This window comes from Amia ocellicauda, chromosome 22, assembly GCF_036373705.1.
Source record: "Amia ocellicauda isolate fAmiCal2 chromosome 22, fAmiCal2.hap1, whole genome shotgun sequence".
In the NCBI taxonomy this organism is placed as follows: domain Eukaryota; kingdom Metazoa; phylum Chordata; class Actinopteri; order Amiiformes; family Amiidae; genus Amia; species Amia ocellicauda.
Genome location: NC_089871.1, coordinates 1524167 through 1551033, shown reverse-complemented (window position 1 = coordinate 1551033; position 26867 = coordinate 1524167). Strand labels below are relative to the sequence as shown.

Here is a 26867-nt window from a genome sequence, read left to right as displayed (position 1 = left end):
ACACAGGGCCGCTGTCAGCCTCTTGCACGCTGACTCACAGACTTCTGTAACCGACCAGAACCAGAAGCACCCATCATTTCCTTCACCTGCTCACTACAGCCCGGTGCCTCGATCCCGCGAGCCGGCGTCATGTGTTTATTTGTTTTTAACCTCAGTTCCTCGATCTATATGTTGTATAAAGATCCCTCAGTAGGGAATTGGATTGCAGGGGAGCAGCCCGGTATAGGGCAGGCCAGACAGAAGGCGCTTTGTTCGGGCTGGGGGTTGTGTTCAGCTGGGCCAGCCCCCTCCCTCCTCCTTAATGCTATAGCTCGGCGGCCAACTGCAGCACCGGCGTCGCGGCCTCATCCATTCACGCCCCCGGCCCTGGTGCCACCACCACCCCCCCGCTGGAATGAACTGAAGCTCTGCCACCTTCATTCCAGTGTCTGTATTTGTACGTGCAGATCTGTAATAGAAAAATAATCATCATCAAATTCCCAGCCAGGTGTGGGAACTGAGCCTACAGACCCCAGCCACATTAAAATGAGCATGTTAATTTGGAAACCGGGGGTGTGTGGCTGCGGACAGTCACTTCTCAAATGAAAGATGACAGAACTCCCGTCTCCGGTCAGTTTCACTTCTCCATTAATTCCGATCCTGCCCACCCCCACCCCCACCCCCGCTCTTCAGCCACTCACCATGACTCCACAGTTTCCTGTTTTCAGTTTCTCTCGTCTCTGATGCGCTCTGACCCACATTCCCAACACCTAGCAATTCCCTTTCTTATGCGTGCGTGTGTGTCTCTCTCTCCTCCAGGGACACCTGAGCGAGGGCTACGGCAGACTGTGCAGCATCTACCTCAAACTCCTCATTACAAAAATGGACTTCCATGTCAAGGTGAGGTTCCGCGCACACACGCTCACTCTTTCTCCCCTCCCTTTTACACTCTCTCTCACTTCTCCTTCTCGCCCCCCTCACTCCCTCAGAACCCCCATTTTCCCGGCAACCTGCAGATGACGGACAGGCAGCTGGACGAGGCCGGCGAGAACGACGTCAACAACTTGTGAGTGTCCCCCCCCAGCTCTGGCGACGGAGAACGTCAACCGCCCCCTCCCAGCCCCCTCTCCCTCGGCGGCAGTGGCATTGGAGACCGGCGCTTTGATCTCACTGCTCCTCTCCCCTCTCCGCAGCTTCCAGATGACCGTGGAAATGTTCGACTACATGGAGTGCGAGCTCAACCTCTTCCTGGCCGGTGAGTGCGGATCTGTGTGGGGCGCCATCATCCGAGCACAGGGCAGGGATGTGGAGGGGTCGAGGGGTCCTTTTTACAAGGAGACACTCGTTTACAAGTGTGACCTCAGCCTCACATCACCGCCATGGAAGATCCATTCAGAATAAGAATAATGATACCCAGTTGTCTTCTGTCAAATTGCCCCCCCAACACACACACACACACACACACACACACACCACCTTCCATCTAATCACAGCAGCTATGGGGAAAACAAATGACGTCAGTGGCTAAATGCAGAGCGCTGTGAGGGTGTGGTGTGTGTCAGCCTACAGAACCGCACCCTATCTGTGGGGATTTTGTCCGTCTCTCTCTCTTTCCCCTCTCTCTCTCTCTCTCTCTCTCACTCTCCCTCTCTCCCTCAAAAATCAGTCCTGCTCAGAATCAGAGATTATCCCTCCATGACAAGATAGGAGAGAGAGAGAGAGAGATCGATCTTGTCATGGAGGGATAATCTCTGATTCTGAGCAGGACTGATTTTACGGAGAGAGAGAGAGACACACACACAGAGACATCCTCTTACCTGTGTACAGAAGCCCCTTCCAGTTTGTTTGAGTAACCAGGATAAATAAAGTGGATAACCTGCAGTAGGGAAACAGACGACCCCCCCACAGACGACCACCTCAGCTCCTGAAGAGTCCCTGGACCTGTGTTGGTGGAGGTGTCTGGCTGTGCACGGTGTTCAGTGCGACTCTCTGCTCTGTCCCACAGTGTTCAGCTCCTTGGACATGTCCCGCTCGATGTCTGTGACGGCGACTGGGCAGTGCCGCCTGGCCCCCCTGATCCAGGTGATCCTGGACTGCAGCCACCTGTACGACTACACCGTCAAGCTGCTCTTCAAGCTTCACTCCTGTGAGTCTCCCCATGCACCGGACCCTGACCCCTGACCCCGAGACACACAGACGCGCAGAAAAGCACGCGTCACACACGCTAACCAATCCCCCCAGGTGCGTGACGCCATGTCCTCCCTCTCTCCACAGGCCTCCCTGCCGACACCCTGCAGGGCCACAGAGACCGTTTCCAGGAGCAGTTCAAGAAGTAGGTCACACCGACGGGGTGGGGGTGAATGAGAGGATGATGGAGAGAGTATGGGATGGGTGGGGGGAGTAGACAGTGTGACCATCAGGGAGGGTGAGTCTCAGCACTGACTTAAACACCGTACTGATCCAACACCGCTGACGGACCACATGCATGGCGATTAACCCTGTCTGTCCGTTTCCATCCGTCTGCGCTCTTGTTGTCGCAGGTTGAAGAGACTGTTCTATCGCTCCAGTAACCTGCAGTATTTCAAGAGGCTGATCCAGATCCCACAACTGCCCGAGGTGAGCAACGCCACATGGACATGGACACGGACACACACAAGGACACATAGACACGGATGGACACACACAAGGACACACGGACACGGATGGACACGGACACGCACAAAGACATGGACAGACACACAAGGAACGGACACACACAGACACACACAAGGAACGGACACACACAGACACACACAAGGACACGGACACACACACGGACACACACACAGACACACACATGGACACACACACAGACACGGACACACCTGATCTGGCCGTCTGGGACCCGTGCATCCTGAACCCGCCTTTCTGCCTCCCCCCTCAGAACCCCCCAAACTTCCTGCGCGCATCGGCGCTGTCCGAGCACATCAGCCCCGTGGTGGTCATCCCCCTGGAGGCTTCGTCCCCCGACAGCGAGCCACTGGTGGAGACGGAGGACCTGGTGGACACGGACACCCCGCCCCAGCCGGTAACAACCCCCCACTGTACTGCACTCTACTACACTTAGTGAAGAATACTGCAAAACATCGCTCTGTACTAGACTGCAGTACACTCTATACTGCACTTACTGCACTCTACTGCGCGGCACTGACCTCCGCACTGATCGGTTGTTTGTCCTCCTGCCGCTCAGAGCTCCCTGGAGAACAAGTTCGATGACCTCTTCGGCACGTCCTCCGCCACCGACCCCTTCAACTTCAACAGTCAGAACGGCACCTACAAGGATGACAAGTGAGTGGGCTGGCCGACTGTCCCCCAGGGGCCACCGCTGACCCCGTCCAGCAGAGTCCAACCACAGCAGCGCTGTCGGCAGCCGGGTTTAGACGAAGTTAAAAAATTAAATGAAAATAAGACATGTTAATTTGCAAGTACAGACCTTGTGGTTGTGTGGATATTTTGTAGAGATCTAAGACTCCTGTCCCCCACAGGGACCGCCTGATCGAGCAGCTGTCCCGGGAGATCCGCGCGCTGAAGGAGGAGCTGGAGACGTTCAGGCTGGAGGTGAGCGGAGGGGCAAGCTCCCTTGCTGGAGTGGATGAACACTTTGGATGGTATGGTGGAAAACTCACTCCCTCTCTCTCTCCCCCTCAGAGCGGCCGGTTGGTGCAGGCCCTGCGCAGCCAGGTGAGCGAGCTGGAGGCGGAGCTGGCAGAGCAGGCCCACCTGAAGCAGCAGGCGCTGGGCGAGGGAGAGTTCCTGCGCGCCGAGCTGGAGGACCTGCGGCGCGTCAAGGAGGACACGGAGAAAGAGCAGCGCTGCCTGACCGAGATAGAGAGTGAGAGACACAGACATGGAGGGAGAGTGAGAGTGTGGGGGAGAGAGAGAGAGAGAGAGAGAGAGAGACTGTGTGCATGGGGAAGAGGTGCGTGCATAGGGAGGAGTTTGAGACTGTGTGTTGGGGAGCGTTGGCACTGTGTTGGCAGCGGGTCATTCTGACCTGTGGTCCTGTGTTCCAGGGAAGGCCCAGGCCAACGAGCAGAGGTACACCAAGCTGAAGGAGAAATACACCGAGCTGGTGCAGAGCCACGCGGACCTGCTGAGGAAGGTACTGCCCCTCCACCCCTTGTCCCCTCGTCCCAAAGTCCTGCCCACTCAGTCCACACACCTCAGTTGTGCTGCTGTAGAATAAGACAACGCCGTGTCTTACGTACGGTGAAACGTACTTTATTTGGATTTGCTTTAAAGGGTATGAAGTGGGTTCCCATCAGCCTCGCACAGCTGTAGTGTTTCTGTGCTGTTGTTCAGGCATTGGGCCGTGTGTCCCGTGTGCACGTCTCAGCGTGTGTGTCCTGTGTCCTAGAACGCCGAGGTGATGAAGCAGATGACGGTGGCGCGGGCGGCGCAGGGCGAGGTGGAGAGCGTGCGACACGAGATGCAGGAGAAGGTGAAGCTGGCGAAAGAGGAAGCGGAGCTCCGGGTACGAGGGACGGGGAGGTGGAGGGAGGGAGGGAGGGAGGAAGGGGGAGGGATGTGGTGTCAGTGCGTTCTGTGCCTGCGCGGTTCTCTGAGTGTGTTGTCTGCGTCTCTGCAGGAGCAGGAGCAGGTGGAGCAGCTGCAGGTGCTGCAGAGGGATCTGTGTTCCAGCAGAGAGGAGCTGGAGACGCTGAGAGCCACTGTGGTCTCCTCACAGCAGGTCAGCCTCCTCCTCCTCCTCCTCACTCTCACATTTCACACACTCGTCCTCGGGACCCAGAGTGCCCCGTCTCTTACTATCTCTCTCCCCCCAGGCGAGCGAGGAGCTCAGCGGGCGCCTGGAGGCCCTGCAGGGGGAGAAGGAGTCTCTGAGTGACAGGCTGGTGCAGAAGGAGGCGGAGCTGTCCGGACTGGGGGCGGAGCTTCAGCGCGTGCAGCAGAGCCTGGCCAGTGAGAGGGAGAGCGGCGTAAAGGCGTCCGAGGCCCTGCAGAACCAACTCAACGAGAAGGCAAGGGCCACCACACGCCACACCACACGCTAAGACATAGCCACGGCACCAGCACACCACACAGTCACAATCTGCACAGAGGCTGTCTGAGTCCGGTGTGTCTGTCTGCAGGAGAGCCGGGAGCAGGCCCTGGAGAGCCAGCTGGCGAGTGCGCGCTGGGCTGCCCTGCAGGGGGCGCTGGAAGAGGCGCAGCGCATTGTGCAGGACTCGCTGTCCCGGCTGGATGACCCCGCGCACATCAGCTGCACCAGCTCCGCCGGTCAGTGTGCCGCTGTCCTTCAAGTCAATGAACAAATGAATGATTGAGGGAATTAATTAATTAATTAATGCATGTAGCCAGGTTTTATTATAATGCTTTTGTTGGTGTGAGAGTCTTAGACCCCGTTCACACTTACAATGCCGGCCCTGGGCGCCTCAAATTTAGTCCGGCTTTTTTCAGACACCCCATTCACACTTGCGGTTTTAGGAGCCAAAGTGCGTCACATATGCGGGCGAAAAGGCGGCCTAAACGAAATGCATGCCGGGAATAAACACATCTGCTCAAACAAACCCGTGACGCAGGACATCCGGTCTGTTACAGGTGTGTGCGATGTGTTTATAATCACAACTTATTAACATCGATTGTCTATTGTTCGGTTCTATATTTTATTTGAAAGTAATCTTAAGCCTTTGTAGCCGAAGCTTTCTAAAATAATAAAAAATGTGCTGGTTCAATGGGGAATCGAAGTCATATATTTCCCTTTTCAAATGTCTATCTTCGGTTCTGCAAGTCTAAAAGTGCTTTTACAATCCACCCGAAAGCGAAGCATCTTTATTAGGACATCTGCATTAAATCACAATAAATCGTGTGCATTAGTATGCAGTCGTCTGCATGGAAAGCAGTGACGCGTCTATAGTGATATATCCTCAGACAGCAGCGCTGCAGTTCCTGCGGTTTGTTTTTTAACTTTATCTTCATCCTCATTGTAACAGCGCTTTCATTTCTGCATCGTCCCAGTTGTCTCCTCTAACGCCGGCATTTGTGATTGTACTGCTCAGCTCAAAGTAACTGCATTTCGGATTGCATAGTAAATAGCTGGTCTTGTATTAAAATGCACTGATTTGAATGGAAACCTGCTTCGGTTAAATTTATATCGTTTTAATGCAAAATTTCACAATGCAATTTCCACGTGTAAAATGCATGCTGTTAAATTTCAGACTTCAATCATACTTAGTACAAGAACAAACAATAGCAAGTTTACCAGCCACACACTTTTATTTTAATCGACCGAGTAGTTTGAACTGTTTACATTATAACTCATTACTTAGCCTAGACTTGTATAATATATATAAAGATGCAAGCTATCGAAATGTAACCGTACATTTAAGGCTATAGATCGATATGACATTCAAACAATACAGAGACAATACTGTGTCCTGCAGCGCTGTAGCTGTGTCGCTGCCCGTGTTTACTCTGTTTATTCCGCGTCTCTCAGACACGCGTCTCTGGGGGCGGGGCTTGAGTTGCGTCACACGCTGACGCTTTACACCGGCCCAGGCCCGGCGCGTTCACAGTTACATTTAGGTCGGCATTAGGCCGGGTCGAAAAAAGCGGGACTAGTTTTGACCCGGCCCAGGGCCGGCCTAAATCTCAAGTGTAAACGGGGTCTTATAGCTTGTGTGCCTGTCCTTATACAACACCTCAGATCCCGTGTGTATCCTGAGTCTCTCTGTCATCTCTGCCACTGTCCTCTGTCCTCTGTCCCGTGTCCTGATGGCTGTTACATTTCCCTCCCTGCAGATTACCTGGTGTCTCGGAGCCAGGCCGCGCTGGAGTGTGTTGACCGGCTGCAGGCCGCCCAGGACCGCTACCTGACCGACCGCACAGGTGAGTCCCGCTCTGCAGAGGGGCGCAGACCAGCATTGTTCAGATATGGGGGTCCTGTTTGTTAAGCAATTAAGCACTGAAGACCAGTGATTTCCAGTCTCTCTGTGGGTGGTCCAGTGTTGCATCCACTTTTTCGTTTTTTGTTTTCTTGCTTCAGTGCTTGATGAATGTATTATGAATTCTCTCTCCCTCTCAGATGTGTCGGAATTGCTACGCTCTGTGGCCCACTTTGGCCACCTGGTTGGCGATACGATAGTGCAGGGCAGCGCCACCTCGCACATGGTGCCCCTGGAGCAGGCAGACTGTGAGTACCAGAGCTGACAGACAGGCAGACAGGGCACATACAGTACACTGATAGGAGAGCATCCTGTCTTCATCTGTGAGATAACAAGGCATGACACAATAAATGAAACACTACAAAGCAATAAACTCTAGATTGTGTGACAGTGTATTGTCTGGGTTTCCGTGGGGGCTGTCTGACAGTGTGTTCTGTGTGGGCAGCGCTGTCGGAGGCGGTGCGGGTGTGTGGCACCGAGGCCCTGGGCTTCCTGAGCCGGCTGAAGGAGGAGGAGTCGCTGGGCAGTGTGGACAGCGCCCGACTGAGGGACCACCTGGCCAGCATCCAGGCCATCGCCGAGGTGAGTGTTGCATCCCGTGTGCCCAGGCTGTGGGCCCTCCATGTGTGAGGAGGTTAGATACCCCCCTCTCTCTCTCTCCCTCCCTCCTTAGGGACATGTCTTTCTAACCCCTCTCCCTCTCTCTCTCTCTCTCTCTCTCTCTCTCTCTCTCTCTCTCTCTCTCTCTCTCTCTCTCTCTCTCTCTCTCTCTCTCTCTCTCTCTCTCTCTCTCTCTGTGTGTGTGTGTGCAGAAGTTGCGCCCGCGTGGGCTGGAGCTGCAGCAAGGGGAGCTGGGGGACCTGGTGGAGCAGGAGATGTCCGCCACCTCCATTGCCGTGGAAGCAGCTGCTGCCAGGATCGAGGTACCGCTCTCTTTTTCTCTCCTTTTCGTCTTTTTCCCCTGCCTTATCTTCCAGTCCTTCTGTTTTATGTTTTTTTTCTTTCCCTCCTTCTAACCCCCTCCTCTTCCTCCCCTCTCTCGCTGACCTCTCCCCTCACTTCCTCTTCCTCTCTCGGAACAGGAAATGCTGAGCAAGTCCAGGGCTGCTGACTCCGGGGTCAAGATGGAGGTCAATGAGAGGTCAGTTCCGGGACATCGCGAACTCTGCTTTCTCTCATTTTCCTGTTGGCTCGTGTATCCATGCCCGCTCTCACTGTGCTGTGTCTGTGCTCTTGTCCTCTGCTGTGCAGCGAGAGACGCCCAGTTGCTGGTGTCTGTCAGCTGGTGGCCTCTGGTGTCAAACTCCTGCATGGAGGAACATCACTTGCGTTTTTGTAGATAGATTTCTAGGAAAAGTTATTCTTAGATTGTGTAAAGACTGGTTGCTGGAGTTGTTGCTCATTGCCTTTAACCTCTTGGCTGGTCCTGCCTCTCCTGTACAAAAAGGACTTTTACACACTTTTACACACAAAAGCTCAGTCCCTTAATCCCCAGTAAACAGCTGTTCTCTGAGCCAGGGACTGGTATTAGGGCCGCCTGCTGCCAGTCTCACCGCTGTCCCCTCTCCCCTCCGTGTCTGCAGGATCCTGGCCTCCTGCACGGAGCTGATGCAGGCCATCAAAGTGCTGGTGCTCTCCTCCAAAGACCTGCAGAGGGACATCGTGGAGAGCGGGAGGGTGAGTGTACGTGAGGGAGGGCTGTGTGTGTGGGGGTGGGGGTCTGAGTGCCCCGGGGTCTTGTCGCTCTCCTGCTCGGCTCCAGTGCCTGTGAGCGGTGCACCGAGGAGGCGCTGACTCTCTCCCTCTCTCCTGCAGGGGGCGGCCTCCACAAAGGAGTTCTACGCCAAGAACTCGCGCTGGACCGAGGGGCTCATCTCGGCATCCAAGGCGGTGGGCTGGGGAGCCACAGTCATGGTGTAAGTAGGGATGAGACCGAACAGTCAAACACTCGAATAGTCGTTGACAAAAGCTGTGGAATTATCGAAAGTCAAAATATTTGTCATGCACATCCCTAGGTGTGAGTGCGGCCCCCAGAGATGCCCGTCGGGGCCATGGTGTGGCATCACGGCTTCTCTGTTATAAATTAAGATCTGTAAAAGCCGTGGGAGCCACTTTGCATTAAAGCGTCCGACGGTACATGTCTGTCCTGCCGCTGCACAGCGCCGGGCTCAGCTCCATTACTGTGTTTTACTGGTTTATGTCCATGTCCACTGGGACACGTGCTCATCCTCTCGTGTCTGGCCCTGGCTGTGTGTGTGTGTGTGTGTGTGTGTGTGTGTCCTGCAGGGACGCTGCGGACCTGGTGGTGCAGGGCAAGGGCAAGTTCGAGGAGCTGATGGTGTGTTCCCACGAGATCGCAGCCAGCACTGCGCAGCTGGTGGCCGCCTCCAAGGTGCGCTGACCGACGGCTCCTACCGCACACGCTCTGCACACGCACACTGAGGGACAGGAGACATGCACTGTCCACATGCACACTCACTCACAGTGGGACCCCCAGTACTAAACTGCCGTGAGCCGCACTGACCCGGTGCTCAGGGCACCAAGACATGGGCGCTGTGTTTGGACTCACTCCTGGAATCTCTCTCTGTTGCCCTCTTGTGGCCCCCAGGTGAAGGCTGACAAGGACAGCGGGAACCTGGCCAAGCTGCAGCAGGCGTCCCGGGGGGTCACCCAGGCCACCGCCAGCCTCGTGGCATCCACCAAGTCCGGCAAGTCCCAGATCGAGGAGAAAGGTGAGCCCTGCCCGGAAGTTCACCACACTCACACTCTCACACACACACTCACTCTCTCTCCCCCCTTTTGAGCCGACCTTCAGCTGCCCCCCCCACAAGTAGTGTTTGTTTCCCACAGTAGCCGCTCTCAGGAATGTCCCCTGTGTGTCGGCGAGGCATTTCCTTATTTGACCAAAGCTTTAACATTTAAACAGATCTAGTAGCGTTATTTTTGGCTGTTACTGAGTCACCATCTCCCCTCCGGCTGAGCGATGTGTGTGGGGGTGGGGGGGCACGTCCTGGCCTGTGCATCACTGTGGCTCCGCCCCAGGTGGGAGGAGCCGGTACCGTGTGAATAGTAATGAGGATACCGTGTGGTTCCAGACACCATGGACTTCTCCAGCATGACGCTGACGCAGATCAAGAGGCAGGAGATGGACTCGCAGGTGCGTGTGCTGGAGCTGGAGACCTGGCTGCAGAAGGAGCGCGAGCGTCTGGGCGAGCTGAGGAAGAAGCACTACGAGCTGGCGGGCGTGGCGGAGGGCTGGGGCGAGGAGGACGGTGAGTGCACCGGGCGGGGGGGCTGCCGGAGCCACGAGACGAGATTCAACAAAGAGCTGCATGTGAAGAGTCTTGTTCTCATACAAAATCTTTATTATTATCTAATTTGATTATTTCTCGTTTCTGGAACATACATAGGAACTCGCGTATGACGTTTCCAACAATGTGATCCATTTTCCTTCCTACTGTAGTACAACACATACTGAAGTACACTGTATTATACCACTATACCACTGCTTTATACCAAATTACACTTGTACACTGCTGTACTACAGTACTACATGCACACTGGAACATACCGCTTACTGAACTCAAATATACCTTCACATGCAAACAGTTTCTCCATAACATGCTCGTTACAATACTGCTGTAGTGGATTCACATGGTTTTATGTTCCTGCTTCTTAACAAGTGATTTAAAGTTCATGGTGTGTGTGTAACAGTTTGCAGTGTCATATCTGTTTGTCTTTGTTCTCCTGCAGGAACCGGCTGAATGGCCACCGCCTGGGCTGCCCCCCTCCTCCCGTTTTCCACTTTTTCTTTTTTTTAGTTTGTTTTCCCCTCCTCTGCATTTATTTTTGTTTTTATTCCAAACCAAAAAAACGGTGCTCTCTGTGGCTGTCTGCCCTCTCCCCCCCCGGCCCAGGACTCTTCCATGTTCTTCTCAAACCCACGGTGACTGAGGTGGGGGGGCCTCCAGCTGGACCCTTGGAGAATTACAAGTAGAGAGAACTGTTATTTTATGTTTTGCAAACTCTTGGGAGCAGCAGAGCCTCTTCACAGCTTCCTCTCCACTTCCACTCTGCTGTGGCTCACAGGGACTCTCTGTGATTTTAGTATTATTATTATTTTAATTAAAAAGGTCCCCAGACCCACACTGTGGGCTCGGAGACACCGGGTTCCTCTCTCTGTGTCTGTTGTAACCGCAGTGGAGCCGGAGACTCGAGGACTGGAGACGAGGCGGGGGAGACAGCTGTGCCCTGCATTGCCCTGCCCCCCCCAGGCGTCGCTGACACACCCAGGCAGATCCTTGCAGCTCTGCGTCTCCCCAGGGCCGTGTGATCAGACCGTGTCACTCTGTGCAGAGTGTCTCCACCCTGGGGACGTGCAGCCGGCCCGATTATTTTGATTTTAATTTAGATTTAATTTATATTCTTAATGACCTTTTCGATGACAAGAGCACAGACGTTCCTGCAATACTTTCAGCAGAGGATTTACAAACAGGATTTACAAAACCATCCTAAAGCAGCTGGGCCCCGCCGTGCTCCCCAGGGTCCGAACACAGCAGGGCTGGGGAGGGCAGAGCTTGCTGGGAAAGGTACCGCAGGGCTTCCAACTGCTGGGCTGTGCAGCGGGCATCGCCGCACTGAACACGGTGCATTGATTATTGCGGTCGGCACCAGAGGACTGAGGGACACAGAGAGACTCCCTGTGAAATGCAGCCGTTCAGACCCCGACTGGTGCAGGTGGCACAGATGTCATGGATGGCGCAGGTGGCACACGAGCTTTGTCAGCAGCAGGCCGTCATGGGTGACTAATGTAATCTGAATCAGAGTTAGATAGCAGGTCAGTTTTGTCATAAAACAACCATTAGGCGATGATTGTTGACTTCTTAGGAACATTATATTCTACTTAGAAGATAAATGTATACATATATATGATATGATATAGATATAAAAACTAAAAAAAACAAGAGGTAGTGAGGGTGTCAGTGCCTTTGTGTGTGGGGGGCGTGTCTGCCTCCCCTCTGAAATCTGCGAACTTTTAAGAAAAAGGGACGAGAAGGTTTGAGCTTCTTTAGTCTCTGTTTTGGGTTGTGTGTGTGTGTGTGTGTGTGTGTGTGTAGAGAGAGAGACAGACCTGCTGCTTTGGAGGGGACGGGGGGGAGTACTGAGTGGGGAAGAAAAAACCCAATCTCTGTAGCCCGAGTAGCCTGTCCGGCACAGCATCAGGTCTCCTGCCAGGGTGTCCGGGAGCGCGGGGATGAGAATGGCGGGAGAGCTCAGCATCATGGCGAATGGATATATGAGAGAGAGAGAGAGAGGGGCCAGACTGTTTTCAAGCTGTTTGTTCAAGGTGCTGTATTTCAATAGCATATATATATCAGTTTCTTGGTCCAAGTTGTAGCATTTGGTGCGTGACCCCGAACCCCAAGGTCACGTCTCGCTGTCGGACGGCTCCGGAGAACAGGGTGGGTGTATTGAGGCACTGGGCAGTTTCACAGTTTCTCAGCTCGGCTGGGAGGGGTGAACACTTTCTGGCTACATCAGTTATCCTTGAAGCGTCTGGTCCATTTCAACTCGGTACTTCCCATCCCCAATCAATCAACACCATTTGGCCTTGATCACAAGTCATTCTAGGGGCAGAAACACCAACCAGCCATGGAATTATATATATATGTGTGTGTGTATACATACACATCTTATCAAGTATATATGTGAAAGTTCATTTGCATTCAGTGTAATTATAAAGACACCATAAGAGTCAAACTTGAACGTATGTTTGTGTGTATCAGAGAGAGAGAGTGTGTGTGTGTGAGTGTATATTACCGAGTGTTTAACTTCTCAAGTCAATCTTTTTCCATAGCACTGCTTTAGTTGTTTTAGTTATAACACTGGGTATTTTATTATTATTAATAATGTATTTAGTTTTTTCCTCCATATTTTATAATTCAGATAAGCTTTATTGATCTTCCATTCCCCAAACGTGTCCGTGGTCCTACCGGCCCAGCCTGACTTTCCACTGCCTCTCTTTAGCTTTCAAACGGAAAGAAAAGAAAACTTTATTAATGTTTCAATAAAAAGAGAAAATGTTTCTTTGTACAATTTACTAAAAGTGTGTATTTGTTTTTTTTATTTAGTTTTTGGGGTTTTTAATTAAATATATCAAAATATGAATGAGTGCAAAGTGTTTTTTTTTTATTATTATTCAATCTTGTGTCTGGTGAACAAATCTTAAATAAAGTGCATTTATACCTGGATGAACGGTTGCCTTAAATTCTCCTGCTGTTTCAGTGAAAAGCATTCATGAGATATTTGGTACCTCCAGCACATTATATATATATATACACAGTGACACAAACATGGACAAATCTCCATCCACAAATCTATACATATGCATGTATAATTTATATGCATATACAAATATATATGATTTGAGTATATGTATACATGTTTACATGTAATTTTACATACATCCACATCTATATAGATATTAATGTACATGCATGCATACAGAAATATTCAATCACACATTCATATATATTTATACAAAATATGCATACAGTCAGACATATTTATGTTACCATCCATATATAAATATATAGTAATATGTGCTATGTTTATATGTATAAGTATATAGGCATATATATTTATATACACCGATCAGCCATAGTGAAGTGAATAACACTGATAATCTGGTTATCATGGCACCTGTCAGTGGGTGGGATATATTAGGCAGCAAGTGAACATTTTGTCCTCAAAGTTGATGTGTTAGAAGCAGGAAAAATGGGCAGCGTAAGGATCTGAGAGACTTTGACAAGGGCCAAATTGTGATGGCTAGACGACTGGGTCAGAGCATCTCCAAAACTGCAGCTCTTGTGGGCTGTTCCCGGTCTGCAGTGGTCAGTACCTATCAAAAGTGTCCAAGGAAGGAAAAGCGGTGAACCGGCGACAGGGTCATGGGCGGCCAAGGCTCACTGATGCACGTGGGGAGCGAAGGCTGGCCCGTGTGGTCCGATCCAACAGACGAGCTACTGTAGCTCAAATTGCTGAAAAAGTGAATGCTGGTTCTGATAGAAAGGTGTCAGAACACACAGTGCATCGCAGTTTGTTGCGTATGGGGCTGCGTAGCCGCAGACCAGTCAGGGTGCCCATGCTGACCCCTGTCCACTGCCGAAAGCGCCTACAATGGGCACGTGAGCATCAGAACTGGACCACGGAGCAATGGAAGAAGGTGGCCTGGTCTGATGAATCACGAGTTCAAGGTGTTGACTTGGCCTCCAAATTCCCCAGATCTCAATCCAATCGAGCATCTGTGGGATGTGCTGGACAAACAAGTCCGATCCATGGAGGCCCCACCTCGCAACTTACAGGACTTAAAGGATCTGCTGCTAATGTCCACTGGGTGTCGCTCCTGCAGTGCCCCCGCATTCAGAATTAAGACTTCCTGCCTCCGCTCTCAGTCATGCGCAGTAGCGACCGAAGATGAACAGCTTCAACAGTCCGAACATTTCTTGCATACAGTAAACATTCAATACTTTATATTAAATTGTAGCATATTTATAAAAGTGTGAACCAAACAACACTTACTAAAACAAATATGTTTAATTAAGCTCTAATTAAAATGAAAAAAGAACAACAATATCATTTAAAATCAAATATACATAATAAATATACAAAACAAAATTGAAGAATGGCCCCTGGCCAGTGTGTTTGTTCCTGCCCACAGCTATTATCAATATCAATACTTACATCAACAGCGCATGTTTGTCCCTTGTGTTGTGAGCCCCCTGGTCTCTGGCAGGCAGGCAGGCTGTGGCCCCAGGGAGCAGCTGTCCGAGTCTCACTGTCGCCCCCGACACTCCGCTCTGGTCACTGCCGGGTCAGAGGGCGGCCGGTGCATCAGCTGGCACTCTGTGATTGCTGAGCCGTAAATTTGGGTATAAATGGGAGCTCAAAATCCATTCTGTACCTCTCCCTCCCTCCCTCCCTCTCTCTCTAATCAACCCTCAGCAGATAGCCCTGCCTAATGGTCTTACCCTGCAGCCCTGGGGATTAATCCCTCCTGAGTGGCTGCGTGGGACCCTCTGTGTGAGTCGCAGGACAGGGGAGAGAGGGGGCACGTTGTGAGTTGGGGGGGAGAGAGAGAGAGAGACGCTGAGATTGTGAGACAGTGAGATGGAGAGTGGTTGTCGGTCCCTGTGGCACCAGGCGTCCCGCCATACAGAACTAAAACCAGGAGGGAATTGAACTATGAGCTGGAAGACCTGAGCAGAGACGCCCAGGCAGCACAGCGGGGGAGTCACAGCCACCGTCCATCCCTGAGCTGCCAGCACTCTGTCACTGCTGAGTGTGTGAGAGAGAGAGAGAGAGAGAGAGAGAGAGACAGGGAACTAGCCAGGGAAAGCACAGCCTAAACAAACAGTCCATCGTGGGAATGCTATTTTAAAATCATTTAAAATTAGCTCAATATAACATTTTCAGCATTTTCTCTTGACCAAAATACCCCCAGTTCCCCTTGGCCCCTACACCCACCCATTTTCCCTCACCCGCTGGGTCTGTGACGTGTTTCTGACTCAACGAACCATCTGCTGTTGAAAGTGCCCCCCCATCTCAGTTCATCCCTGCGTCTCAGATCAGGACTGACACTCATCCCGACCCCCCATCCCTGGGCTCCCCTGTGTGTCGTCCCCCCAGAGGATGCTGGTCTCCCCAGCACTGACCGACAGACACTCCGGTCACCCCGCCATGGGTCAGCCGGGCAGATGGGTAGCCGGGCCGAGAGGGGGGGAGAGTGCAGGACCACTACTGACAGCCGGAGCCACAACGGCATCCCTGCTGCGGCCACCAGGACGCAGGTTCAGAGTCTTCACACCAGACGGTGGGAAGAAGAGGTGCTGGAATCGGAAAATATCCTGGTGTATGCCCCCTCTCCTGCACACAGGCACACGCATGTGTAAATATATAAATATGTAGGGAGAGGGAAACTGCTCAGTGGATTGTGGGTAAAACTAAAAAAAAACATTTAATCCCAGTGCACATTACAGCTGGCCCTAATCCAGAGCGCACGTCCCTGCAGGATTGAGCTGTCCTGCGTCGGGGGGCACACGGGGGCTGCACAGGACCGGCCAGGGTGAGGGGGCGGAGAGAGAGAGCGAGAGAGAGGGAGAGAGATAGAGAAGCCGGGCTGGGACCGCGTTACAGGGATGACTCAGCTGCTATATTTAGCGGTGCGAGCTCAGCGGTGCTCGGGGCCGCAGGCAGGTGTCTGGTTTCAGCCCGTCTCTCTCTGCGACTCCCCCCCGCCCTGCTCTCCTGCAGACGGGCAGAAAACATCCGACACCGCCCCCGAGCTTCCAGCACCGCCGGCACACTCACCACACTCCTGCCACAGAGTCACCCTGACCCTGGAGGGTGCTGAGTGTGCTGGCGGTGCTGGAGGCACCATGGAAATGCCTGGAAACATAAAAGCAGATCAGGGTCCCCCTCCCCAGGGAGCTGAGAAGATGCCGTTATAGACAGACGTGTTTTAATATCTGGCAGATGACATATGAACCTCCTCTCTCTCGTGGACCAAACCTGGCCTCACTTTCATAATCTGTCCTCCATACGTTCACCTTCCATATGGAAAATATGGCACAAATTATCCCCAGCACATGTTCTGAACATATAAATATATACAGACTAAAGATAAATCCCATATTTGAAATATAACCTGCAAGAGAGTAGATCCTGGGTCTATTAAACTGTTGGTCATGCTGAAGGACACGTTGGTCAATAAACTAAATTGACTAAAAACTAAAAACGTTGTTGGTGATATTCCTGTTCTCATGATGTAACACTCAGCCGACAAAGAGCTCCAGGAATCTCGCCATGGCGCCGCCCCCCGGGCCAAGGCTGGGTCATGTGATCACATTAGACTTGCAGAGCCCGTCCCTGCTGGGCCTGCGCCTGCGCCTGTCTGACCCACACAGCCCCGCAAGCAGAACCACAAACCCGCCGGCAGACTCATTGACCCGCTCTAGGGACGCGGAAGAAGGACGCGGAGGCCGGACTGAGGGTTCGACAGCACGAGAATCTTTATTGATGAGGCTCCAGTATCACAGTCATCGCCTCGCCGTCCTTCACAAAGGACCGTAAATTGAGACGGTTTCAAATTGTAAAAAAGTAGCAAATACACAGCCCCCCCACCACCACCACCATGGGGGGATGGCGACAGCAAGAGCACGGCATTTACCAAAACAATAAATTAATACAAAACAACAAGAGACATTAAATAATGACTATTTACAGGTGTGATATACCGTAACACAGCGTTCACGTTCAGAGTGAATATATATCTGTGGAGTACAACAGCGGACAGAGCGCCATCTCCCGGAGAGAAAGTGCCGTCCGCCAGGGCGGCGTTCAGCCAGTCACAATCCTCCGATCGCATCACTTTGTCCAAAGCACAATTAGCAATTAGTTTTGTCTGGTCGGCCAATCGCAGACAGGTGGGCGGGTTCTTTGGTTGTGCCGGGGTTTTACGGCAACCGTGCGACTGGCTCTCTCCACTGCCAGTCGGGCGCCGTGGCTACCAGGGGATCCAGTGACAGAGTCTGGGCCTAGCAGGTTCTGTGGTTGGGGTTGGGGTTGTCGATGTTTGGACTGACAACAGCGTGCGGTGTGTGAAGCTGCTGAGAGGCAGTGTAGCAGATCGACAGAGTCAACACAAGACATGTCAGGTTGAGAAAGCGCTTCAGACACACGGGGGGGCCTTCTCTGCACAGAACCGGGCCCCCTTTGCTCACTGGTCACTTAACTCCAGCGCCAGTACGGCAGGGGGGTCACCCTCCACACTCTGAGGGTCACTAATTAGCTGAACAGGACAAACATTACAGTGTTTTAAGCAGCTGACGGTTAAAACAAAATGCGAACCGAACGAAACAAATAAACCAAAACATCCGTAACAATACAAGAGCACTGCCCCCCCGAAGAGTGGAGTCTGAAACCACCGGGCTGGACTGGGCTGGACCAGCACCCGGCCACGGAAAACCACAACCGTCAGGGCACAGTCGCCTCTCATTCGCCTTAGTTTCAGGATTAGGGGGATGAAAACAAACCCACCCTCAGCTGGGACATCCCGTGGACCACAAATGCCCTGAGGTGAGGTGTGGTCCTGGGGAGCCCTGGTGCAGTGCAGTGGCCCCCCAGGCCTCAGGGGTTTCTAACCATCTTTGATTTGCAGCTAAAGATCTACACTAGCCAATGGTGGGGCTGCACTGTGCACACTATTGACCCGAGAGAAAGATGACCAGAGGGCCCCACACAGCTCTCCAGGACCCGGAGTCTAGAGCCCCGATTTGGGGCCTTCTGCGCACCGGGCCCTCTGACCTCACAGCCTTGGCACCACATCTGGGCACAGTGGGGGGGCATCGTCTGAAGCGCTTTCTGTTGGTGTTAGTGAGAGGGGGCAACACCTGCATTCTTTAGAGGGTGTGTGTGTGTGTGCCCCCGCCCCCAGCTCCCCTCGGTCCCCCCCGCAGTCCCACTCCTGCAGCTGCCGGGTGTGTAGAGAGGGGAGGGGAGGCGAGGGCCTGCAGTCCTGAAACCACCCCCTGCCCCCCATCCCGCTGCAGACACACACAGCAACACTGCAGGGATGCGCACCCCCCCCAATAGCCTCACACCCCCTGGGAGGGCACAAAGCCCGGCACTGCCCCACCTACAGGGACAGCAGCAAGTACCCCCCCCCCCCACAGCCAAGCGGTGCGCGTGTGTCAGAGCGAGGGCAGTGACAGTGTGGGCGAGAGCAGGCGAGAGCGGACAGCGGGGGAGGGAGGCGGGCAGGTGGGCACACAGTCACCCGCTCCCGTCCCTCCCCCACCCCCCGGCCCCTCTGGGCGTGCCTCACTCAGTCCCAGCCGTTGTCCTTGATCATGTGAGCCAGCTCGATGATGAACTTGCCCTCCTTGTACTTCTGACTGCTCTCAAATGCATGCTCCTGCCAGGGGGGTGAGAGAGGGAGAGAGAGAGAGAGAGAGAGAGAGGTCTGGGATTAGAAAAGAAACCCTGTCTAAAGTGTCTCAGAAGGCCGCCTGCCCCCTGTGAACAGAGCAGCACAGCACTCACTAACCCTCCCACAAACACAACACGGGCAGAAGCCCCCGGGCCCTCTGGGCGTCTCTGCCAGGTTCATGAGCGTCCTGCCTGTGGGAGACGGGCACAGTCCGGTGACACAGACAGCACATAGCCTGCCTCCTTCCTGCTGAAACCCATCCTCACCCTCTCCCGGTTCATTTATTCTTGGTTTGTCCTTTCTCTTCGTCTCTCGGCTGCACTAATGATCGCAGTGGGCACGGATTTTCAGCACCGCAGAGAGGGGGGGAATATCTAAAACCATACCAAACTGAAGAAGTCTGAGCCTCTGGCAGCGAGTCAGAGAAACACCCTGCCAAAGGATATCATTGCCCCCACACAGGTGGCTGCACCATAACGCACTTAGCCCACATCCGCGCTATGCTAGGCTACACCGCGTGACACACAGCGCCATCAACTCATTCCTGACCTTCACTTGACTGGACAGGCGCTCCGCAGATTCGATGCGACACCTTAAAAATAAACACGCTCGAGTGACAAGGCCTGGGTTCAGCACGGGGTTGTGCGCCAGCTTATTAACGCTTCCGTCCATAAAGAGGCAGCGTTACGTTACTGCCACACTTCCCCAGTACTGAGAGACGGATCTGCCGGTGAGTAAAGTAGGACACATCCGAGTGACGGTGGCATCCCCCGCCAAAATGCTCTGAATGTAACAAACTGCAGAACCGTAACACTCTGACTCATGCTGCCGGTCCGAACCAGGAGCGGATCAATGGCCCGCTGTGGCATCAGGCCAGAGTGCGGATGGGCTCAGTCCGACACAGCGAGGGGGAGCGAAGCCAACACCTCCATCCCAGCCACGCCTTGGGTTTCAGGTCCAGGGTGGGTGGGCGTCACGGTGTGGCATAGTGCGGTGTTTATGTTCGCGAATGGGCGTCTCTGTGCGACGCAGTGCGGTGTTTATGTCCACGGGCGTCTCTGTGTGACACAGTGTGGTGTTTATGTGTGCGGGCGTCCCAGTGTGACGCAGTGCAGTATTTATGTCCGTGCGCAGGCGGGCTTCCCGACTCACGTATTTCCAGCCCAGCGTGGTTTTGCAGTTCTCACAGTAGATATCTGCCACTGCGTGAAGCCCAGTCAGCAGCACCCTCTCCTCCGCCGGCCCACAGCCCACGTTCACCCTGCGGGGAGAGGGGCCGTCAGTCACCCCTGCACACATACGCACACACACACCTGAACACACGCATGCACGCACACACACAGGCACCTGCACACACAATAATAATCTGCATGAGCACTGGGGGGGCAGGCAGAGAGGAGAGGAGTGGAGGAGTGGAGGTACTCACACGGAGTTGAAGAGGTAAGCTCGGCCCTGGCTCCCCTGGAAGGACTGCAGAGAGAGGAGGGAAGGAGAGGAGCAGTGAGGCCAGGCCTGGGATGTGCCCCCCCACCTCCTGTACGCCCTGCCTTGAGCACCCAGCCGACACACAGCCGACACACTGACTGGCACACTGATTGGCACAGGGCACGTGCTGCCCACCCGCCTCTCCCTCACTGGGTCTCGCCCTCCTGCCCTGCCGCATCTAACCCTCCTCTTCCTCCCTTCACTCAGACACGGGACACACGACGGAGTCACAGGACTGAGCACCGCATGACCGGCTCTCCATGCACTACTGACCCACTTTTGCCCCTCAGCCCACTTGCACAGACACAGAGAAACAATTAGCATCAATGGTAACGAAATGCAGAGATAATCCAAGCCCACGCGCACACACACACACACACACACACACTAAGAACCACAGACACATCCAGACAGCACACTCTGGGAACACGTCAAGATGAGGTTTAATGGCTGTAAATTATTAATCTGAAAGAGGCCCCAAGGACTTCTAGGGTTCCCCCAGCCCCCCAAAGTCCCCCCTAGTCTCCCGCCGCACATATCTTCCCCCGTCCCGCGTCTCACCTTGGAGATGAGCTCGTCGTGGTTGGCCAGGTGCGCCCGGCAGTGGATGCAGCTGTAGGTGCGGTGGCAGCTGGGCAGGTAGGCCTGGAAGGTCTTGGAGCGCGTCATCCTGACCATGGGCGGGGTGGGGGGGCGGTGCGGGAAGGGGCTGCCGGCCCAGGACGGCTCGCAGGGGAAGCACCGCAGCACACAGGTGAGGGCCGTGGTGGGGCGGGGGGGGGGCGGCACACACCTGCAGACACAGACGCACAAACGTACACACACAGTGCCCGGTTTAGAGCTGACCTGGAGCACGGGGGACTCAAGGACATCCACACCACGGAGAGTGAAGGACAGAAGAGTCCAGGATGGGCTGGTGGCACAAACACTGCATGACCCTGCTGACACGGGACCACATACACATCAGTGGCCTCCCCACAGGGCTAGATACGTCCAGACCAAGAACTGGATGATCCAGTTCTATACGTTTACAGTAGTACAGCACAGTAACGGCACAGCTCGGTGTGGTAAAACAGTGCATTCTGGGAGCAGCATGAAGAGGCACAACTAATCACGGGACAGAGGAAGGCAAGAGCGTGGCAGGAGGCAAACCAAATACAGAACTGCGGAAAGAACCGGATAAATGGGAGAAGGGCAAGATGCAGACGGGGCAGGAATGGCAGCAGCAGGAAAAGCACGTTATGAAGCTCGGCCGAGACCGGAGAGCAGTCTGGGCCGCCCCCGAGAGCGAGGGGCCCGGGTCGCCTACAGCGGGCGGATCAATGAGTCCCGGCCGAGTCTGTTCCTGCCCAATGAGGCTCGGACACCGGCCCGGCCCGCACTGGGGAGGCCGTTCGTTTCAAAGGCCCCCCTAGAGACCCGCTGAGGATGTTGTCGGGGTCACACTCGGTGCAGAGGTGCTTTCAGGGACAGTCAATAATTGTCAATTATAACCTGGCTATGCGATTGTTTTAAACTCTGCTGCTCACCAGCAACGCATTATAACAGGTGCCCCGCGAATCACGGCAAGAAATGAAAATCCTTACAGAAACGGTTTTGATGTCGAATCGCTTCAGGTTTAATTTTAATCTTCCAGAGAGTTCCAGGAATATTCAAGGAAATCCAACTGAGCAAAATCAGAGACAGAGAGTGTATCACACTCTTTATAAGCCATGCTGCTATTTCATGAGGTGCTCTTGAAATATTTAGTTTATTTTAAACGATAGGGAGAAAAATCAACTGAAGCTTTTTAGGGATATTATTACTGAAAACGAAAACCAGATGAAATGTTTCGAAGTTCTTCCATCTGCTATAATTACTGCTCAGACCCCGAGGGACACAGAGTCGATGAGCCGTGGAATGAATAACTTCATTTTCAATTGCTCTGAATCATAATAATACATGTTTTGCAATAGTAGTGAATGCTGACGCAGTTATATTCATAGAAAATCTGCGATGACACATCAGCCCAAAACAAGGGAGACGGCAGTGAGGAAAACAGCTCACACACCGCCTCCTTCCCCCAGGAAGCTCCGGGGCCCCGCCAGAGGACGGGCAGGAGGGCTGCCAACAGTCGGCCTGCAGGTCCGTTTGGGATGAGCCGAACTGCCCCTCAACTCTTTCTGTAGAGCCGGGCAGAAACCGGGGGCGCATGTGTGTACGTGTGTGTGTGTACCAGGGCACTATCAGTCACATGGTGCCTCCCCGCTGTATGTGGGGCAGGAATCTGTCCGCAACACTGCACAAATGGCTCAGCGCCACCGGCCTTCTCCTCCTCCGCTCATCTGACAGAGAGCAGAGACTCGGAGTCGAACTGGGCTGGCGGTGGGGGGGCCAGGGGGACAGACAGGGGCCCTGCAGAGGAATCCAACCCCCCCCTCAATACAGCAAGGGGGCAAAGATAATGTGAGGCATTGTAAGCAGCGGTTCTCAACCCTAGTCCTGGGGTCCCACTGGCCTGTGACCTAATTGAATTCAGATTTGGCAGATTATTAGTGGTCCAGTTCAGTAATTGAGAGAAGGATGGGAACTAAAATCATTGGGCCCCTGGGTTCCCAGGACCAGGGTGGAGAGCCACAGGTGTAGAGCACTGCGTCCCTCCCACAGGAGACTGCCTCTCCCTCGGGGGCTCAGGAGGAGCATGCGTCACGGCGCTTCCCCGCTCCACATTGCTGCTGCTGAGCTGGACTCCACCAGAGCTTCCCCCCCCATTAGACAACACCATCCCAACAGATTCTGATCCAGACAGGTCAGTCACCATCGTGTCTCGCAGCTCCGGGCCGAGGGCAGAGGACCACACCCAGGAAGTGAGCTGGACACCTGTCAATGTCTGCTCACTGTCCTAACTGTCCACGACCAGCTGGCACTGCTTTCTCTCCTATCTACACACGTCAATTCACGGCTATAGCACTTTCTTTGCACTCAAACATTTTCAACATGTGAAAAGAGAAGGCAAGTCTGGCAGATCATGTCCCTCGGTTCTCCAACAGACAGCAAGACAGGTGGAGTTCATCATGTGGGTGCCAGCAGCACATCTGTTAACCAAATCAACGATAAACCGGCTGCAGCCCACTGCAAAGGTACCAGCTCTGCTATGCCAGCCTGCTCTGCCAGAGCCCTGCCAGGCCACATCCAGGGGCTTCCCAGTGAGGCTGTCACTGGAGCAGCTCTGAGCAGGCCTGCTTCTGAGCTGCGTCTTTCCTGAATCCACCTTTCAGGAAGAAGAAAAACGCGCAATCTGCCACAGAAGCTGATAATGCGACTCTCACATCACAAGCGAGCAACAGATCTGCCCCACTGTAGCACGAAGCCTCAGCAGCCTCTAATCCAGGGGCATCTGACAGGTGAAAAAGTGGCTCCAGCTACCAGTTCTGCGCTACGTTTATCCTAATAATGCCAGACACCTGCAAGCGTCAGATTCATTAACGGTGTATACCCCCCCAAAGCATGCCACACTGCAACTTCATTCACAGCAGATGGGCTCACCGTGCAATCTGCATGAAGAATCTGATCGGATAATTCACTAGCTGATTGATTGATCGATCGATCAACTGATTGAGGGGCTCGTCTACGTCAAGAGAAATAACAAAAACAAAGCCAGTGGCCTCCTCCTCACGCACAGACACTGAGCCAGCTGTGCGCATCACGTCTGCGGCTCATTCCAGCCCCCCAAGTGCAAAACCAGTTCAAACAAACCCCTGACAGCGCGACGCTACCGGGTCTGTTAGCCTGTCGGCACCATTTAATGCGCAGCCAGCAGCGGCAGCCACACAACAACAACAACACTGACAGGACGCTCCCTCTCCTGCGCAAACACACACACACGCACACACACACACACACACACACACACACACACAGACACACACAGACACACACAGACACACACACACACACCCCCAACACACAACACACACACACACCCCCAACACACAACACACAGACACACACACACACACACACCCCCAACACACACACACACCCCCAACACACAACACACACACACACACACACACACACACACCCCCAACACACACACCCCCAACACACAACACACACACACACACACACCCCCAACACACAACACACACACACACACACACACACACACACACACACACCCCCAACACACACACCCCCAACACACACACACACACACACATACTCACATCAAGATCCCAAGTCGCCCCGGTCTAATGCAGCGGCTGCGCTGTCTGTCTGCACTGCTGTCCCCGATACGCGCACGCATGTATCTACCGCTGTCCTCGTCCAGCTGCACCGCAGAGCCCCTGTGCCGCACCGCCCGCACCGGTAACGATGGCAACGGTGCCCCGAACACCCACGCACCCACCGGCACCGCAGCGCCCCGCACACAGCGGCCTGACGTCACAGCAGCCCCGGCGCCGCGTTCCAACTCCTAAATAACGACAATGAACATTCGCAACGCGTTTACCTTGGAATTAAAAAAATAAAATGTATGCGCTGGTCAGCAGCTGTGCTTTCCCCTCCTGGGAATGCCAACTTTATGGAGCGCAAATCCTTCGCATTCCTCTCGATGCCAACTCTCTCTCTCTCTCTCTCTCTCTCTCTCTCTGCTGCAGCGGCTCCTCGCACGGTTCCGCCTACAGGATGATTGACAGCGGCGCCCACCAACACAGACCGCGATCCGGCATAGCAACACTGCGCTCTTCGTGCAGCGCTGGCGCAGGCAGCCAATCACAGCCCGGACAGCCATCTCCCTGCAGCTGCGGCGCTGGTCATCTGGTCAGGGGCTGCAGCGGCCTGCGCAGAACCAAACCCAGACACACTTGGACAACAGACTGCATCTGCGTGTCTGCTGTGCAAATACATTTGAAATCACATTCCCGCCCCAGTTCATCTCCAAAACACCTTGAACAAAATGCAAAATATGTTATTTAACTCTTGCATTGACATGCATTAAACGCATCTGTGCATACGCGGAGATCCGATTGGAAACATCTGTGTTTTTATTCCTGCAAAAATCCAGGTTTGTATGGTTATTTTGAAGCCCATTGAAATATCAAGCGCCACAAAACATGTCGCAGCCTGTTGGCCATGGCTGGAGAGGAGTCGGATCTTGACTTTGGGTAACTGGGGGGTCAATACTGTGCTGACACCATTTAGAGCAGGGGATCCCAACCCTGCTGGTTTTTGTTCCAACAGCAGCTCACAGTTACTTAATTAATATCATTATTTATTCAGGTGACTTATCTAACACTTTCATATTCATGTTTTTATAGCTGCTACCTGATAACTTGTTGATTATTCAAAACATTGAACACAGAGAACATCTCAGTCTGAAGAGAAGACTCTCCTCCTCGTTCTCCTCCCTTGACTCATCCGAGTCTCCATCTAAAGGCTGGAGAAATATTATCGATTGTCATTCATATTTTCAAACATCTTGGTTCAAGAATTAATGAAATAGCCTTTAAATGCCACTTTACATATAATGTTAATGGTAATTATATATTTTTAATGTGCTGTCTACAGTGTCTCAGGGATCTTAACACATTTTGCAAGACTAGGTAAAGCTTTCAATGGAAGTAAAACTATTTCATAAAGTATTCTTTGTGCCACAGGCCGGGTCATGTGACTCGGGTTTGGTGCAGGTCAGAACTACTTGGAAAAGGCGACTGATGTCTGCGTTTGCCAGACCCAGTGAAGTAACAGCCCCGGCTCTCATCTCCCTTGAGAAAACAAAACACAGCCAATGCCGCCCTCTGATGGCGGGGTGATGCACTAAGCAACAACAGCATTTTATAGAACCGTTTATTCATGTTGAAGAGGATGCAATTGAAATATCAAATATATCATTGAATGATCAGAAAAAGCAAGTGGGTGCTAACTACAGCTTCTGGCTTCAGGGTTGGGGATATTAACTGTCCCTTATTGTGTGTACACGCTGGCCGTCTGATTCATGGAAACACTTGTTATCTTGCTGAACACTACCTATAAACTCTGGACAGTGCCTATGAAGTGTGGACAGCCTACTCCCAAATTATATGAATATTTGAGAAGTTGTTTTTTTAAAGACAATAATACAATCCTCCCCAGGATAGTTTGAAGATGCGTGGCTTTGACGTGACACACGTGCTTATGGCACAGACAGGTGATTCCAACCTGCTGGACCCCAGGTCAGCCATCTGACCTGGCCTGGCCACTCATCCGGTCCTTCATCAGCAGCTCCCCTTTGTAAACCGAGCAGGAGGGCACAGAGGTCAGGCAATCTTCCACGGGCCTGTAACAAAACACGCCTCTCTCGTTTGAGGGAAACAAAGAAATACATCTATGAAACATGTTGTCATGAAAGTCTGTGTGCAGGGTTAGGCACAAGGCCGTGTGAGGTTCACACTGTGGCGACAGAGCGCTGCACCGGACCAGTCAGGGTGTGAACGGCGAATCACATCACGGAA

General features: G+C 53.1%; 2 protein-coding genes across 5 annotated transcripts in view; one reads left to right on the top strand and one right to left on the bottom strand.

Moving 5' to 3' along the window:
- The window catches only part of hip1 (huntingtin interacting protein 1), a 31860-nt gene extending 18689 nt beyond the window's left edge, over positions 1–13171 (top strand). For 2 of the 4 annotated variants that reach the window (XM_066695420.1, XM_066695422.1), the window contains exons 5-30: positions 799–879; positions 969–1045; positions 1173–1234; positions 1985–2125; positions 2254–2311; positions 2520–2595; positions 2903–3046; positions 3209–3306; positions 3504–3576; positions 3667–3850; positions 4032–4120; positions 4376–4492; positions 4607–4708; positions 4803–4997; positions 5109–5256; positions 6778–6864; positions 7061–7168; positions 7366–7502; positions 7733–7843; positions 8003–8061; positions 8504–8597; positions 8736–8836; positions 9207–9312; positions 9529–9652; positions 10016–10192; positions 10674–13171. In XM_066695420.1, the coding sequence (XP_066551517.1) occupies positions 799–879; positions 969–1045; positions 1173–1234; positions 1985–2125; positions 2254–2311; positions 2520–2595; positions 2903–3046; positions 3209–3306; positions 3504–3576; positions 3667–3850; positions 4032–4120; positions 4376–4492; positions 4607–4708; positions 4803–4997; positions 5109–5256; positions 6778–6864; positions 7061–7168; positions 7366–7502; positions 7733–7843; positions 8003–8061; positions 8504–8597; positions 8736–8836; positions 9207–9312; positions 9529–9652; positions 10016–10192; positions 10674–10684 (2760 nt within the window). In that variant the 3' untranslated portion in view covers positions 10685–13171. Of the gene's footprint in view, positions 1–798; positions 880–968; positions 1046–1172; positions 1235–1984; positions 2126–2253; positions 2312–2519; positions 2596–2902; positions 3047–3208; positions 3307–3503; positions 3577–3666; positions 3851–4031; positions 4121–4375; positions 4493–4606; positions 4709–4802; positions 4998–5108; positions 5257–6777; positions 6865–7060; positions 7169–7365; positions 7503–7732; positions 7844–8002; positions 8062–8503; positions 8604–8735; positions 8837–9206; positions 9313–9528; positions 9653–10015; positions 10193–10673 lie in introns of all 4 variants that reach the window. The other 2 variants (XM_066695419.1, XM_066695421.1) reach the window with 1 other exon arrangement.
- Positions 13172–18621: 5450 nt separating this feature from the next.
- LOC136718273 (protein yippee-like 2) lies at positions 18622–21159 on the bottom strand. The gene is made up of 4 exons (XM_066695957.1): positions 20956–21159; positions 20336–20379; positions 20062–20170; positions 18622–18894 (listed from the first exon to the last, which is right to left on the bottom strand). The coding sequence occupies exons 1-4, from the start codon at positions 21070–21072 to the stop codon at positions 18805–18807; spliced, it is 360 nt and encodes a 119-aa protein (XP_066552054.1). The 5' UTR covers positions 21073–21159; the 3' UTR covers positions 18622–18804.
- Between the last annotated feature and the right edge of the window lie 5708 nt (positions 21160–26867).

Coding starts and splice junctions, on each gene's coding strand:
- LOC136718273 (XM_066695957.1), bottom strand. CDS start 21,072: ATGGTCAGGATGACGCGCTCCAAGACCTTCCAGGCCTACCTGCCCAGC. Junction 20,380..20,955: donor ACGACGAGCTCATCTCCAAG/GTGAGACGCGGG, acceptor CTCTCTCTGCAG/TCCTTCCAGGGGAGCCAGGG. Junction 18,895..20,061: donor CCACGCTGGGCTGGAAATAC/GTGAGTCGGGAA, acceptor CCCCCCTGGCAG/GAGCATGCATTTGAGAGCAG.